Source organism: Staurois parvus, unplaced genomic scaffold (assembly GCF_062004578.1).
Source record: "Staurois parvus isolate SC_StPar_1 unplaced genomic scaffold, SC_StPar_1.0 ptg000025l, whole genome shotgun sequence".
Lineage (NCBI taxonomy): Eukaryota > Metazoa > Chordata > Amphibia > Anura > Ranidae > Staurois > Staurois parvus.
Window position 1 is genome coordinate 2,890,121 of NW_028317821.1, and position 15,097 is coordinate 2,905,217.

Sequence of the window (15,097 nt, forward strand, 5' to 3'; positions counted from 1 at the left end):
GTCACCATAAGGCACTCTGTTCAAAGTGAAACAGACTTGAATTCTCTCCTGGGCAAAACTACATTTTTTTGGCCCTGTCTGCCATTCACATCTCAAGCTAGAAAATTGGCAAGTGTATTTCTTACTTGTCAGTGTCTGGATCTGGGGGTATGGACTGTCCATCCAGAGATGTTCCAAGCCCTTTTGCTGTCGGTGGGGTATGCTGAACATTGATCTTCTGTTTCAACAACCTGCTATTCAGGTTTGTCGCCATGGAATCTCAGGACTTAACAGTGGATGCTTAATGACTCCATGGGATCAGTTACACCTGATCTATACCTTTTTTGCTTCCCCAGCTTTTTCTCATCTGCTCCTTGGATCCTGATGGAAGGCATTCCGGTGATTCTTCTCACTCCAGACTGGCCTAGGATGATGTGGTACTCTGATGTGATACAAACCTTGTTCATTTTGTGCTGAGCAGATAAACAGGTCATTCAGAATGATTTCAAAGTGCCTGCATGCTGCATCTTTAGTGCACTTTCAGAAAACTCACCAAAAACCTGCAATCTAATAGAAGTCTATGGGAAACCATGGGTAACCCACACGAAAACAGCAGGTACACTGAGCTGCGGTCAGGCCACAGCAGGGCAGCATGAAACCACGCAAACTCATTGTGTTTATGTGGAGCTTCACTCCAGTATTCTAGTTTTTGTAGTTTAAACCCTCTGCAATCTACAATACTTTTTAGTTTTTCTGTTGGCCTGCCCACCTTAGCTTCAGTCTCACCTAAGTGAGAATGCTATAGCCACCTCTTCAGGAGCCTAGGTAAGAATGGAGCTAGGGCAGGAACAGAAATGTTTAAAAAAAAAAAAATTCAACTCATTTTTAATACAGCAGCTGTAGGAGGATATGGAGATTAAAAGAAAGGAGGGCCTTAAATAAAAAAGGTAGTGAATTTCCTCTATAAGCATATCTCTAGGCAAATATAAAAGACATATAAAGTATTGTTGCTCTCATTGGATGATTACCCTTACAATTCCAATTTTGGTATTCCCCATAGTTTGTGTTTTTTGGGGGGTTTTTTGGGGTTTTTTTTTTTTGTAGCTTTCTTGTCATTGACAACGATCACAGCAAATTTTTATTGGAGATTGTTTGTTTTTTGTTGTGTTTTTTTTTTTTTTTTTTTTTTATCGTGTTACAGAAAAAGAAAATAACAGATACAGATAAAATAATACAATGTGACTTCGGCTACATTCACGCAAATAATTCGTGTCGGTGCAAATTGTAGTGGCAGCTCCTGCTGCGGCTTCCAGCAGGTAGGTGCAGACACCAGCCCTGTTTACTATGACAGGTCGCTGGTGGCTGTACTTATTCGGGGCTCTCTGCACAGCCAGTGTGTCCAGCAGCGATCACCACAGGTAATCACTGACTATGCAGAGAGCCACTAATAGCTGCAGCCACTGGCAAACTGTCATTATAGTGAACAGAACCAGTGGGTGCACCTACCCGCTGAGAGCTGCAGCAGGAAACTCTTGATTCCTGCCACTACTATTTGTGCTAGCCCTTATTGCTTTTATTTGCTTTTGCTTGGTGGTAATAATTTGTTATGAGAACTGGCAAGTAAAGCAGTATGAATTTTTAAAACGATACCATTCTTTCACAAAGAGCTATGAGCAAAATTGGTTCCATTTAATGTATGTTTAACAGAATTTGGGAGAGAGAAGTGCTGTTAAAGTGGTAGTAAACTGTGTTTGAAAAAAAAAAAACTAGTCCCCCTGCAAGTTCCTGTCATAATGTGCTAGTATGCAGCGCATACTAGCACATTATGACAGAATTGTCTAACAAACTGATCCCTCCAGCGGCTTACTGTTAACACTGACAGGAATTTCATCTTCACCCTGTCTTCCTTTCTGTTAGTAGCCTCTGAATCATGATCCGAACTTGGATCGTGCTTCAAAGAAAAGGTGGATTTAGACGCGTCTGTCTAAATCTATCCTTAATCTGATTTTTTCGAATCAGTTCAGTAAGATATCTATCATTCCATAAAATGGGTATGCTTATTAAAGCCTTGATAATGAAGAAATAATTTTACATGGGGCCAGGTCTTATGGTGCAAAGTAAGACTGGGGAAATGTGTATAATTTGTAAAAGCACCAACATCTATGGTTGAAATCTGAGGCTATTCATGTATGTGTCAGATAAATAAAACTAGTAAAGTGAGCGCTCTAAATCAGCAGCTGTAACACTAAAGGTACCATAATAAACCTTCAAATTGATAATGTATATAAAGTGCAGCGCTAATAAAGGTGTAAAATATAAGTTCATCCAATATAAAAAATATATATAAATAATGAATAAAAATAGTTCATATAACATCAAGTGGATGATCCTTTCAGCAGCAGATTTTTAACAAACTTGTGACTGGAACCAATAGTAAAATTGCGCATTCACCGGAAGAGCGTAGGTAATGCGCATATATGTATAACCACCAGGATCTCTTAGATAGGCGGAATGTTTCAGGTGAGCTTTCTTCTACGGATTGGTCATCAAGTCTTGGGATAGTAAGGAAATCTGCTAGGTCCAGGAGGTCCCCTTAAGGATGGATGGGTACTCAGCCTGGGTACAGAGCTCCCTTCCTCTGCATGTTGAATTCAATGGGGGTAATCTGCAAGTTTAATCGCTCCATAGAGGAGCCAGAAAACAAGTGCCCATAGTGTAGTATTCCAAAAACGTTTATTCCAAAAGATAGGTAAAGTCAAACAGGGTAGTATTGCACAATAACTTCCAAATCAGTGCAGAGATAAGCAGCAACTGACCCAATTAAAGATGGCCACTGGGCTTCCTCGTGGCTCTGGCGGCAGTGACGTCATGTTCTGGGATTGCCGAAGAATCACTGTGATTACAAAAAGCAGATTCAGGTGCCATTTTTATTATGGTTTTGCCGTAATTGTCGTATGGCAAATCACATCGCATGAAGTCCCGAGTGCTGACAATCCTTGCTACACTAAAAAAAAAAATGCTGGCTCATAACTTTAGCTGGGTCCTAGATTCAAAACCAATTTTTCAGTCCCTGTTCTAAAGGCAATTATTCTTTTTTTGATTTCAAAGGGAATGTTCCTTTTAGTTTAGTGAATGTGGTGAAAATTCACTTTACAATAGCCAAGGAAAATTGGATGTTGAAAATCTGTATGTATACCCAGTGAAGTGATTAGCATCAAGTGATACACAGAGATGAAACAAATCCTCCTACATAAGTTGTGCTTGGTTATCCGCAGACCTCTCTTCTACACAGCCTTACAAAACATACATTTTACATAGCAGCTCTGAAGTTTCTCATTGCAGAACTCAGTGGGGGAACATGCACAGCTGTGGCTGTCAATCACAAGCTGTGTGCTGGAGCCCTTTTTCCCCATCACCAGTTATCTCTTGCACTGTGTAAAAGATCTCAGAAGTGATAAGAGGAATGAGGCAGCACAAAGAAATGAAGCTGCTTTGGATAGAGACAAGTACACAGTATAGAAGGATATGCTTTGTTCATATTTTATCTCTGAGGTTTACAACCAATTTAAATATAACACAAGCCTGAGGAGCATAAGGGGCAGTAGAGAATAAGTCAACAATCCTAATTTGACATGTGCTTTAAGAGATTAAAGGTGGAAGTGGGTCAAGTGGTAGTAATGTGGATTGGTGCCAATTTATTGCTAGGCCAGAGAATTGGCCAAAGGTTTGCACTGTGTTCATTATATTTTCCATTAACCACTTTAAGACCAGCCACTGCATTAAAACGTTTGCAGGGTGGCACGGCTGCGCAAAAGCACTTTTTAAAACGTGCTATTGCAAAACAGGTAGTGGGTGCACGCGAGGCTGCATACAAAAAAAAAAAGAACATAGGATATATACACAACAAGGACCAGCGACGTACCGGTACATCGCTGGACTTTGGTTATACCAGGATCATGCCTACAGCTGCAGGCATCATCCTGGTATCGTTTTTTTCAGCCGGCGATCAGCTTTCATGTAAGTGCAATCCTAGTGGCTAATTAGCTGCAGGATTTCTTTTACAAGCACTGGGAGGTGATGCCCCCCGTCCCTCCCCCGCTGCCTTCCACGGCCTTCTCGAGCAGTCTTGTGCCATCGGGGGAACCTGAGAATGCAGCCCGTGTTTCTGCCAGCTGACCATAGAGCTGATTGGAGACCAGAATGGTGCCAATCATGTCTATAGCCTAAGAGTTCGGAAGCTACAAGCATTTCATCACTTCAGTTTCGCAGGATATAAACAGCGCCATTTGTAAATTGGGAAAGCATCTGATCACACCGATTTTGGTTTGATTAGATAATGTAAGGGCAGAGGAGATATCTAGAGTCTGATAGACCCCAGATTTCTCAAAAAAGAATATATGACAATGCCCATTGAAGTTATAAGATATTTGCATTCCTTGTTTATATCATTAGAAGTGATCAAAGCAAAAAAAAAAAATGAAAGGTACAAATATAAAAATAATAAAAAAGAATCAAAATAACTAAAAAAAATAAAAAATCGCCCCTCCCATGCGCGCACACCTGTGTGCACAAGCCTTGACCCTGTGCCGGTATGTAAACAGCGGTTGCACCATGCATGTGAGGTATTGCTCAGGGAAGCCTACCCCACCCTCACCTAACGGCCATTCTCCCTCTTTCCTCCCACCCCTCATTCCCCTCAGCCACTTCCTACTGTACCTTTACCCCCTCCCTCCTAGATTGTAAGCTCGAAAGAGTAGGGCCCTCTTACCCCTCGTACGTTGTTTGTTGTTGTTGTACTATTGTCCCCCCCTCTATTGTACAGCGCTGAGCAAACCCTTTGGCGCTATATAAACTCGAAGTAGTAATAATAATAATAATATTGCCGTGAACGTCAGATCAAGGGCAGTAATTCTAATACTAGACTTCCTCTGTAAATTTAAAATGGTAGCTTTTAAAGCGCTGCCTATGGATATTAAAAATGTCTGCAGATTGTCGCCATTGCACGGGGCATGTGCAGTTTTAAAGCATGTCATGTTTGTTATCTATTTACTTGGCATACCATTATCTTTTATATTTTACAAAATAATTGACCAATATATTGTGTTTTTGTGCATTAAAAGTAAAAAAAGTTTTTCTTTTTTAAATTTGCTTTTGAAAAATCACTGCACGAGTACTATGTGCCATAAAAATTGTAGTACCCACCATTTTATTCACTAGGGTGTCTGCTTTAAAAAAAATATATAATGTTTGGGGGCTTAAATTAATTCCTTGCAAAAAATACTGATTTGTTTCATGTGAACAAAAAGTGTCAGAAAAGGCTTGATCTTCAGGTGGTTAGAAGAGTGATGTGTGGCATAAACTTCTAATGCTGGGCATAAAACACCCCCACCCCCCAAAAAAACGACCCCTCTTTGGAAAGTAGACACCCCAAACTATTTGCTGAGAGGCATGTTGAATCAATAGAAGAATTTATTTTTTTTACCACAAGTTTCTGGAAAATGACAAAAAAAGTAATTTTTTTTTTTACACAAAATTGTCACTTAAATGATTTACTGCTCACACATGCCATGGGTATATGTGGAATTACTCCCCAAAATACATTCTGCTACTTCTCCCGAGTATGGGGGTACCACATGTGAGAGACATTTTGGCAGTCTAGCCAAGCACAGGACCCCAAAATCCAATAAGCAACTTTTAAATGGCTTTATTTCCTCATTACACTTCCTGACTACCTATCACAGTTTTGGAGGCCCTGAAATGCCAGGATAGCACCTAACTCCCCCAAATGACCCCTTTTTGGAAAGTAGACACCCCAAGGAATTTGATAAAAAGCACGGTAAGTATTTTGCAGATCTCATTTGTTGCCACAAGTTTTTGGAAAATGAAGAAAAAAAACAAAAACATATTTTTTCTATTTTTTTAGATTTCAAAACCTTTGTGAGAAAAAATGAGATCCGGAAAATACTCACTATGCCTCTTTTTAAATTCCTTGGGGTGTCTACTTTCCAGTAAAGGGTCATTTGGGGGGGTTTGGTGCTATCCTGGCATGTTTGGGTCTTTGAAACTGTGATAGGTAGTGAGGAAGTGTAATGAGGAAGTTACGCACCTTCAGGCTTTCAAAGTGGTCATTGGATTTCAGGCTCCCTGTATGTGGCTATGTTCCCAAAAAGTCTCGCACATGTGGTACCCCCATACTCGGTAGAAGTAGCATAATGTATTTTGGGTGTAATTCCACATATACCCATGGCTTGTGCGAGAAATAATTTAAATGACAACTTTGTGTAAAAAAAAAAAAAAAAGTTTTGTCATTTTCCAGAAACTTGTGGAAAAAAAATAAATCTTTCATGGACTCAATATGCCTTTCAGCAGATAGCTTAGGGTGTCTACTTTCCGAAAAGGGGTCATTTGAGAGTTTTTTTATTATCCTCGTATTTTTGCACCTCAAGAAATGTGATGAACAGTCAAAGTAAAAGCTGTGTAAATTCCATTATCTATACCATATTTTGTAGACGCTATAACTTTCACACAAAGCAATCAATATACACTTATTTGGAATTTTTCAATCAAAAACATGTAGCAGAATACATTTTGGCCTAAATTTATGACAAAATTTTAGTTTTTGGATATTTTTTATGAACGAAATGAGAAAATATTGTTTTCAAAAACCATTTTTTTCAAAAAATTTTTCTGGTTTTAGCACCAAAAATAAAAAGTGCATAGGTGATCAAATACCACCAAAAGAAAACTCTATTTGTGTTAAAAAAAGGACATAAATTTCATGTATGTACCATATTGCATGACCGCGCAATTGTCCGTTAAACTAGCACAGCGCTGTATAGCAAAAAAAATGGCGTAAATTGCAGTATCTATACCATATAACTAACTTTGAGTTTACTATATATTTTTTATAGCTGAAAGTAAAAAATATCGTTTTTGTACAAACTTTTTGGTCTTTTCTTGTTTATAGCGTGAAAAATAAAAAGCGCACAGGTGATCAAATACCACCAAAAGAAAGCTCTATTTGTGTGAAAAAAAGGACGTAAATTTTGTTTGGGTGCAGCATTGCATGACCGCGCAATTATCAGTTGAATTAGTGCAGTGCCGAGTAGCAAAAAGAGGCCTGGTCATTAAGGGGGGTAAATCCTCAGGAGCTCAAGTGGTTAAGAAAACTGTCTCCCAGGAACAGCAGGTCATCATCAGAGTATAGGGTCATTTTATTTTCCCCATCTTGTCTAACAAATCTGGTGATATGAGGGTTTTGCCTGATGGCAATTGCATGGGGTTCAGCAACCATTGCAAATAGCGTAAGTGTGGATAACCTTGCCTAGTACCTCTTCCCAGCAGAAGGGGAGTGGAAATTTATTAAAGTGTTTTTGTTTTACTTTAATGCATTCTCTAAATTAATATAAAAAACCTTTTAATAGTAGCACCCTCCAGCCCCCTCCAAATACTTGCGTGAGCCGAATTTTAATCCAGCGTTGTGCACATCTGCAGCAGTTCTTCTCCCCTTGCTCCTGTCTCACAGGCTTGGCTGAGAGCAGTACCTTCACTATTCAGTCATATACTTGAAAGGTCCTGTAGCCCCGGTTATACTATAATATGGTGCGGGGAACCTGCGATCCGTGCATGTTTCCTGCATCGTGTTCAAAACTCGCTGCCCTTGCAATCTACAGCAGGTGACAGTGTTAAGGACACCCTAAATGGCAAAACCCTAGGTGGCAAACCACATCTACTACAAAACTACCATGCAATCCGGTTGCAATGCATTTCCAAAAGTGCATACACTACTTTGGTGCGATGCAGTGCAACCTGAGCCCATACGGTCAAAATGAATCGGTGGACATTCCTGTGCAAATTATTGGTAATTTCATAGTGTGAACCTAGACTTACTCAACTGTTTTTTACCTTGTAGAAAAATTAGGCAAGAGCTGTGCTGTGTTGCAGGGTTAAATGAATCTCAAAAAGTGGCTTCACAGAATTAAAAATCCTTTGACAGGTTAAACCATTCTTACAATATTATATTATTTATGTAATAATATTTTATTTAAACTATTTAGCTGCTTGCCTTTCGCTCAGTCTATATCCTGCTGTGCACCCTTCATTTTTTGACCCTCTCAACACCGTTTCATGAATTTTTACTAACAGTTTACTGTTGTGCCTTTTCCCCTTAACACCACTTCCTGTACAGAACAAAATGGCCACTCGTGTTTTAAAAGTATTCACCTAAAAAATAGTATATTTATTTATTTAAAGGCTCCTGCAGTGAATTGTACCCTTAATCAGCAGATAATGGGTGCAATGTCAGGCTCCTGCAGACTCTCGGGGTAACTGTATGCCTGTACTTCCCATATGGGCAAGTAGTTACTTAAGGGCTGCACAGTGGCTAAATGGTTAGCACTTCCGCCTGGCAGTACTAGGGTTGTTGGTTCGAATCCCAGCCACGGCACCTCCTGCCAGGAGTTTGCATGCTTTCCCTGTACCTGCGTGGGTTTCCTCTGGGTACTCTGGTTTCCTCCCACACTCCAAAGACATGCTGGTAGGTTAATTGGATCCTGTCTAAATTGGCCCTTGTATATGAATGTGAGTTAGGGACCTTAGATTGTACACCCCTTGAGGGTTAGGGACTGATGTGAATGTACAATATATATGTAAAGCGCTGCGTAAATTGACGGCGCTATATAAGTACCTGAAATAAATAAATAATAAGAGCAGGAAGAATCAATGAACTACAAGAGCACTTACCAGCGCCCTCATAGTTCATTGAGAACTACAAGCTGTCAGCCGCAATGAACTGACTATGCTTGTAGTCTATTGATTCACAGGAAACTGTACATGTTACACCCTAAATACAGGTATAACATGTTCAGAATGTTGAATTTGGCCTTTAACCTCATAACAAGGTCACCAAAGGTCGTGCATGCTGTGGAATTCGTGCTTTATTGCATTAGCATCCGTATGTTTACTAATATCAAAAATATTGAAAACAAAAATCGGAATGGAGACGATATCCTGGAAATCCAAACAAAATACATTGTCATATGTGTACTTGTTTCTTTAAAGTGGTTGTCCTTAAAATAAACCTGGCAAAAAATGGTTTATTGGAAATAATCGCCTCTTCTGCTACCCCCACTGCTTTAATGAAGAGAACTCTTCAGAATCCAGTACTTCAGGAGTGTCTTTCTGATGCCCTGCTGCGCTCTGTAGTTTCTCCCACCAACCCTTATATCAACACAGGACACAGTAGTAAAGTAGGTTCCGGCAGATCAAACCACTACAGGTAATGGAGGACCAGGATGCTGGCATTCCCAGAAGTTTTGACTTCTGGGGCTTTCAGAAACAGTTTTACTTTATTTCAATAGCAGACAGTGGTGAGAATTTTTAAAATTATCTTTCCAGGTAGCCTTTTTTTATTTTGGCAGCAGAGTTGCTTTATAGCTGAACTTGGGGTACAAAACCCTTTCTTTTACCATGTTCCTCAATAGCCACAAAGGACATAAATCTTCTTTGTGTGCACCAGATGCTTGTAAATGTAGCAGTTGCATCATCACTGTGCTGCACAAAGCCTTGGAGCATCACAGCAGGCCTGTCCACTGATCTGCTTGCAAAAAAAACTACAGGGGCGTCAGGTAAAAGACCAGTCACCCTGCACAAGGGGCAAGTCCAGCAGTGGCTGGTCTTTATTACAGAAAGCTCCTGTACAAAGGCAGTGTTTCACACTGAATTACTGCATAGATCTGAAAGAAATACCCAAAGTAAGAATACACACTCATGTATTTAGACAATAATTACTTATCCCAGAGTTCAGCTTTTAAGGTTCAGATGTATATTAAGAGTGCTTATCCAAGCATTATACATTGATCAGTTCTGGATTGGGCTCTGTTGGGTCCTTTTGTTAAACTAGTTAAAGCCCAGCTCCAGGATGGTATGGGAAAAAAAGCAAACCTATCCAAGTGTCTATTTTATTTACCGGAAGCCATGGTCACATGACAGTCCATCGCTCTTCTGTTTACTACCTGGTACCCTTCTTAAGGGGGCCACATCACTGCCTGCTTTGATATGCATGCCTCCTGTTGAGGAAGGTTGAACTTCCAGAGGCTGGATCCTCTGTCAAGTTTCAGCTTGAAAGCTGGAGAACTCTCAGGAACAGTGAGAGGACCAGTGCCCAAGAAGACAATGAGCAGGAAAAATGTCTGGTCCTCCGAGGAGGAAATTTTCTTTGCTTTATAGAGCAAACCATGACTTTGATTCATTACACTGTATGAAGAGGAGTTCTGAATCAAGGCTGTGGAGTAAGGTAATTCATGCATTATTTAAATTTCATTTTTTTCCTAGAGTTGGGCTTTAAATATAACAGCTTGTTGGAAAATCTTTGTTGTAGTGAGACATGTAAAGAAGAGTTTAACCCTGTGTGTACCTATACTTTGTTAGCCTGATTTGTACAGGTCTGTGGTTGAGTAGACGGTGCACCACGTTGGTTCTAAGTGAAACATCTTCCTGTCTTAAATTATGTGTGTATGGCTGTACACTGTAAAGGTTTACCGTGTAAAAAGTATGTTCTTTTATAATATTACATGTATATGAATGCTTGTTTGTTTTGGTAATCCTTGTTCAGTTTTTAAAGATTTCTTTTACTTAACAGAGGGCAGACAGCAGAAGTGAAGATACTGTGTATTGTGAAAGCCCATCTTGCCACTTCGCCTTCCCGACATCACAAATGCGACCATGGGAGCTGGCAGTGAATAGGTGGCCTCCTTCAGCGCCCATTAACCAGCGGAGGTTCTTGGGACCCTGCAGCGCCCCAGCACACCTCAGGCGAAGGTAGGAGCTGCGGGGCTCTAGAAAAGGTATCACCATCCAACATAGTGTGCATCACAGGCTACACTCCTTTTTAAAATTGTAACCAGAATCGGACTGTTCTGCTTCTAAGTTTCTATTATAAAGACAGTTTTTTTTTCGTTTTTTCTTTTCTTTTTTTTTTTTTTTCTCCTCTTTCTTTAGTTTTTTACGAGTAAACTTTTACTTTATCATACATAATGGGACATAGAGCCATCATATTGTTCCTTGCTCATTGGGTTATATGCTATAGCTGCAGGTGATTGAATGCTGGTAAAAAGACTGGAAGTCCGCCCCTATATAACCCCTCCCAAAGAGGAAGTTTTTTCATCAATGTCTGAATGTGGTGGTCACTGATGTCCAGCTCTTTGCACATGTACTATCACATGCTCAGATGTTTCAGGTAGGGTTCAAGAGTTTGGTGTTATCCCGATCCATTCCTATAGCTATTATGCTCAGATGAATGGTACCTGGGCTCTGTTTCGAGAGAAGTGAATGACACAAAGGGATTGCCTGTAATGCGACTGTTCAGCGCAGAACCCTGTGCAGTAATAGCTGACCTAGGTATTTCCAGTAGGGGGTTATACAGGCCCAGGGCACTGAACCCCAAGAAAGCGGATTGAGTCCCTGAAGGTCTGGTTAGACATTCCCACCATGATGGGTGAAGATCACAGACAGATCTTGTGATGAGATTAGTGAGTGGCCCTGTAGCCTTTTGGTTACTTGAGCCGTTGGTAATCCTTAAATATGTAGCATTGTGAAATGTTCCTTCTTGGTCTCCTCTCTAGGGGGGCAGTGATGTTATGGGCTTGGAGCTGCCTGTGTAAGAAAAGCCTTGCTGTATTAGTTGCAGCTGCTGTGTGCTTTTGTTCACATATGTTGTTATGCTGCTCGACTGCCCTAATGTCCATTTTGCCAGGCCACTTTTTTTTTTTTTTTTTTTTTTAATTTCAGCCCTGTGGTGCAAGGTGTGAGCGGAGCTTGTGCCCTCCTGCCTCCAGGATGCTTGGTCCACGTATGCACAGTGCGATCAGTAATGTGGGGGCAGAGCTGCTGGTTGCAGCCATCTTGGTACACACTGTGCCCGGATGTGCACAAGTAGTGCAATAGCAGAACGGCCACGCATGTTGCTAATGTAGTACCGGTGTGCTCAGAATGGAAGAGTGGACGCAGCACAGGGTTGTAGGAAGGCTACTTTGGGTGCATTCCTATGGGGACACGGCAGGTTTTTCAGCAGCTGTTTGGTTTCCGTGAGTACACCTACTTGGGAAGGGCACTGGCAGCTGGTTGAATCTACTAGAGTGACCTATACTCTGTTGCTTGTTGCACAGGTGTCCTTTTAGCTGTGTTGGGGCTGACCTTGTTTTGGGACAGGTCCGATTTTGATTATTACATAGTGGGGTAAGGCTCCAGAGGGCCACCATCAGGTCTGGGGGACATCAGACAGACATAGCCCTTCTGGTGCAGTTTTCCCTGAGGGTTTTTTACGAACGTCTGGTCCCATTCCCTTATCACTTGCTGCCTCCTGGGACACCAGTAAAGAGGGTTTGCCATTTGACTTAGAGGGATTAGTGCAGGATGCTTGCCGCTGCTAGAAAGAGTGTTAAAGGCAGAGGCTGTCTTTCTCCTGTCCTTTTTACTGGGTTTGAGGAGGAATAGGTGAACAATGGGGAAGCAGACAGTGCAGGACCAATGGAGGCATTTGGATGTCTCATCTGAGGATTCTGAGCCTGAGGAACCCCATGGTCAGAATGTAACCGAGTCCAAGAAGTCCTTAGGTAATTTTTCTGTGAAATGGTCCATGCTAATTTGAAACTGCCACTTCCTGATTCTGCATCATTAAAGGTTCACCCTTGGATTCATGGCGTCTGCCAAAAAGTACCCAGTTATACCCCCTTTGCCCTCACCTAGAAGAAGTGGTGTATGCATTAGACTCATGTAGATTGTTTGCCCTGCCAAAGCGGTTGCACAGCTATACCCTATGAAAGTAAATTTCACCTTTTCCCCAGGGGACTCTCGATGAGATGACCTTTCGTCGATGGATAACTAATTGTTTTACGACTGTTCACTCGTTAATTACGAGTCGAGATTTGCGTATGTTTGCGCAGCTTCGAGAGTCATTCTGTTCCTCCCTTGGAGTTATTTCGTTATTTGCAATTATTTCATTTTGTGGTACGTTTGATTCGTAGATGGGATTTCCCTCGCACCTTTTCGTGTTTTTGAATCGCTTTGTAAGGCGTTGGCTTCCACTAAAGGTGCCCTATCTCAAATTTATGTATCATTCCGGAATCATATGGCTGAACCTTTGCCTGCTTATTGTGCGCAATGGAATGTGGAGCTTCAGATGGAAATTTCTACTGAGGGTTGGGGGTCTATGTGGCAAGGAGTTTCTCTCTGCTCTCGCAACATACCGGCATTAGAGAATTCCTATAAAGTGACTTCAAGATGGTATTTTACCCCATCTTGATTAGCTAAATTTATACCGGATTATAACTGTATTTTCGAGGCTGCTCTCTGGAGGGTACGATGCTCCACATTTGGTGGACCTGTCCAGTGGCCTGCCGCTTGTGGACTAGAGTTTATAATCTTATTCAGTTACATCCATTAACCTTAAAAAGGATCCTATTGAGGCCTTACTTATTAAGCCACTTCGTGGCCTATCTCGTGGATCACGCTCATTGGTCAATTTTTTTTTTTAATGGCTGCTAAGCAGACTATCGCCGGTTCTTGGAAATACCCTACTCTACAAGTTTCTTTGTGTTTGACAACCGTGGGTGGATTACCAACCGGTTTCTCATTTTACCACGAAACTTACTAATCTATGATGTGTTGGGTTTTGCCTCTCCACTCACCTTATGTGGGGATCGTGTCTCCCGGCTCTCCCCCCTTCCCCCCCCAGGCGAACTCTTCTTCTTTGCTGGCCTGTCTTTTTTTCCTCTCTGCACTTTTTCTTTCTTTTTGTTTTCCTGTTTGCTCTCTCCTCTTTCATATGGTTTGTTTATATTGGACCGATTTGTCTATCGGTTGGTATTATTGTCATCTTACAGGTCTATGGTTCTCAGGGACAATATTGCCTCATGAGAGCATGGCTCTCTGTGTTTTCTTTTTTTTTTGCCTTGTATGTAGCTTTTATATTTCCTAAAGTGGTTGCGAGCCTTGCGGCCCTTTGCCTTTCATAGTGTTATCTGGACCCCAGTGTGGGTCTTGTATGTGTATCTGTGTTTGTTGTGTGATGTTTCACTGTCCTTTATTGTTTGTTGTCGCTTTGCATCATACAATTTGTTATGGTTTGTATGTTTCTTTTTTTTAACATGCTTAATAAAATCTTTGGTAAAAGAAAGTAAAGTTCACCAAAAAAGGGGAGCTTGTCCCATTTGTAGCGATGTCTTATCTTCGTGTCTTGCATGTCCAATGGATGATGCAGTCTTTTAGAATCCAGCTAACAATGGTTGGAGATGTTGCTCAAGGCATCCTTTGCTTTGGTTGGGGCTGCTATGCAGCCGGCAGTAGCAGCTATTGGCATCTCTGGAGTTCCACTGCTGGGATCATGGAGGCTAATACAAGAGTCCCATTAATTTCCTCTACGTCCTTGGCTTCAAGGAGGTGGTATATATGACTGAGGTTCACCTTGACAGTGTTTGATCCTCCAAATAGGGCTGCTAAGCTGTCTTCTGTGGAGGAAGCACTTGCTAAAGTGGAGTATGTCTTTGGTGGGGGTGACAGTCTTAATGAGAGCCTTACATACCCAGGGGATAAAATTCTGGTATTTAAGAATGCAGTTGTAGGGGTCTGCCAAAACCTTAGGCTGGGTTCACATCTATATGGCCTGTGCTCCATGAATTTCGCGGACATGGCAGCCCATGCATTTGAATGGGCTGTTGTGCATCATGGAACACATTGAAAATGTCCCTGCACGATTTTTTAAATCGCAGCCCACACGGGAACTACAAGTACATGCTGTTACCAATTTGGGTGCGATTTCCAGTGCCGGAGGCGTACCATTGCAGGTTAGCTTTGCTTTGCCGTAGACTTTTATTATATCTTACGAGTGTGGTGCACTTTATAATAGAAGTGCCCTTCCCTGGTTGGAGGTTGAGGAACACATCAGAGGGCTCTGGGGGGGCCAAAGGTTTGGCACTCCTGGTCTAGGAGGTAGTCCCTACAGATAGTGAACTGTGTGAAGATTTATCAGATTTCCCTCAGGCTCTTTATTTTTGCTAGAGTTGCTTTAAAGGTTTCCATTTAGCAAATTTTGTTTTTATTTTTTTTTTTTCCCCCTTACCTA

The 15,097-nt window shown here is 41.3% G+C and overlaps 1 protein-coding gene across 6 annotated transcripts in view; it reads left to right on the forward strand.

The window, feature by feature from the left end:
* The window catches only part of LOC149471176 (RING finger protein 44-like), a 96,146-nt gene that overhangs the window by 35,000 nt on the left and 46,049 nt on the right, over positions 1-15,097 (forward strand). For all 6 annotated transcript variants that reach the window (XM_089693709.1, XM_089693727.1, XM_089693701.1 and 3 more), the window contains one exon: positions 10,619-10,797. In XM_089693709.1, the coding sequence (XP_089549835.1) occupies positions 10,694-10,797 (104 nt within the window). In that variant the 5' untranslated portion in view covers positions 10,619-10,693. Of the gene's footprint in view, positions 1-10,618; positions 10,798-15,097 lie in introns of those variants that run through there.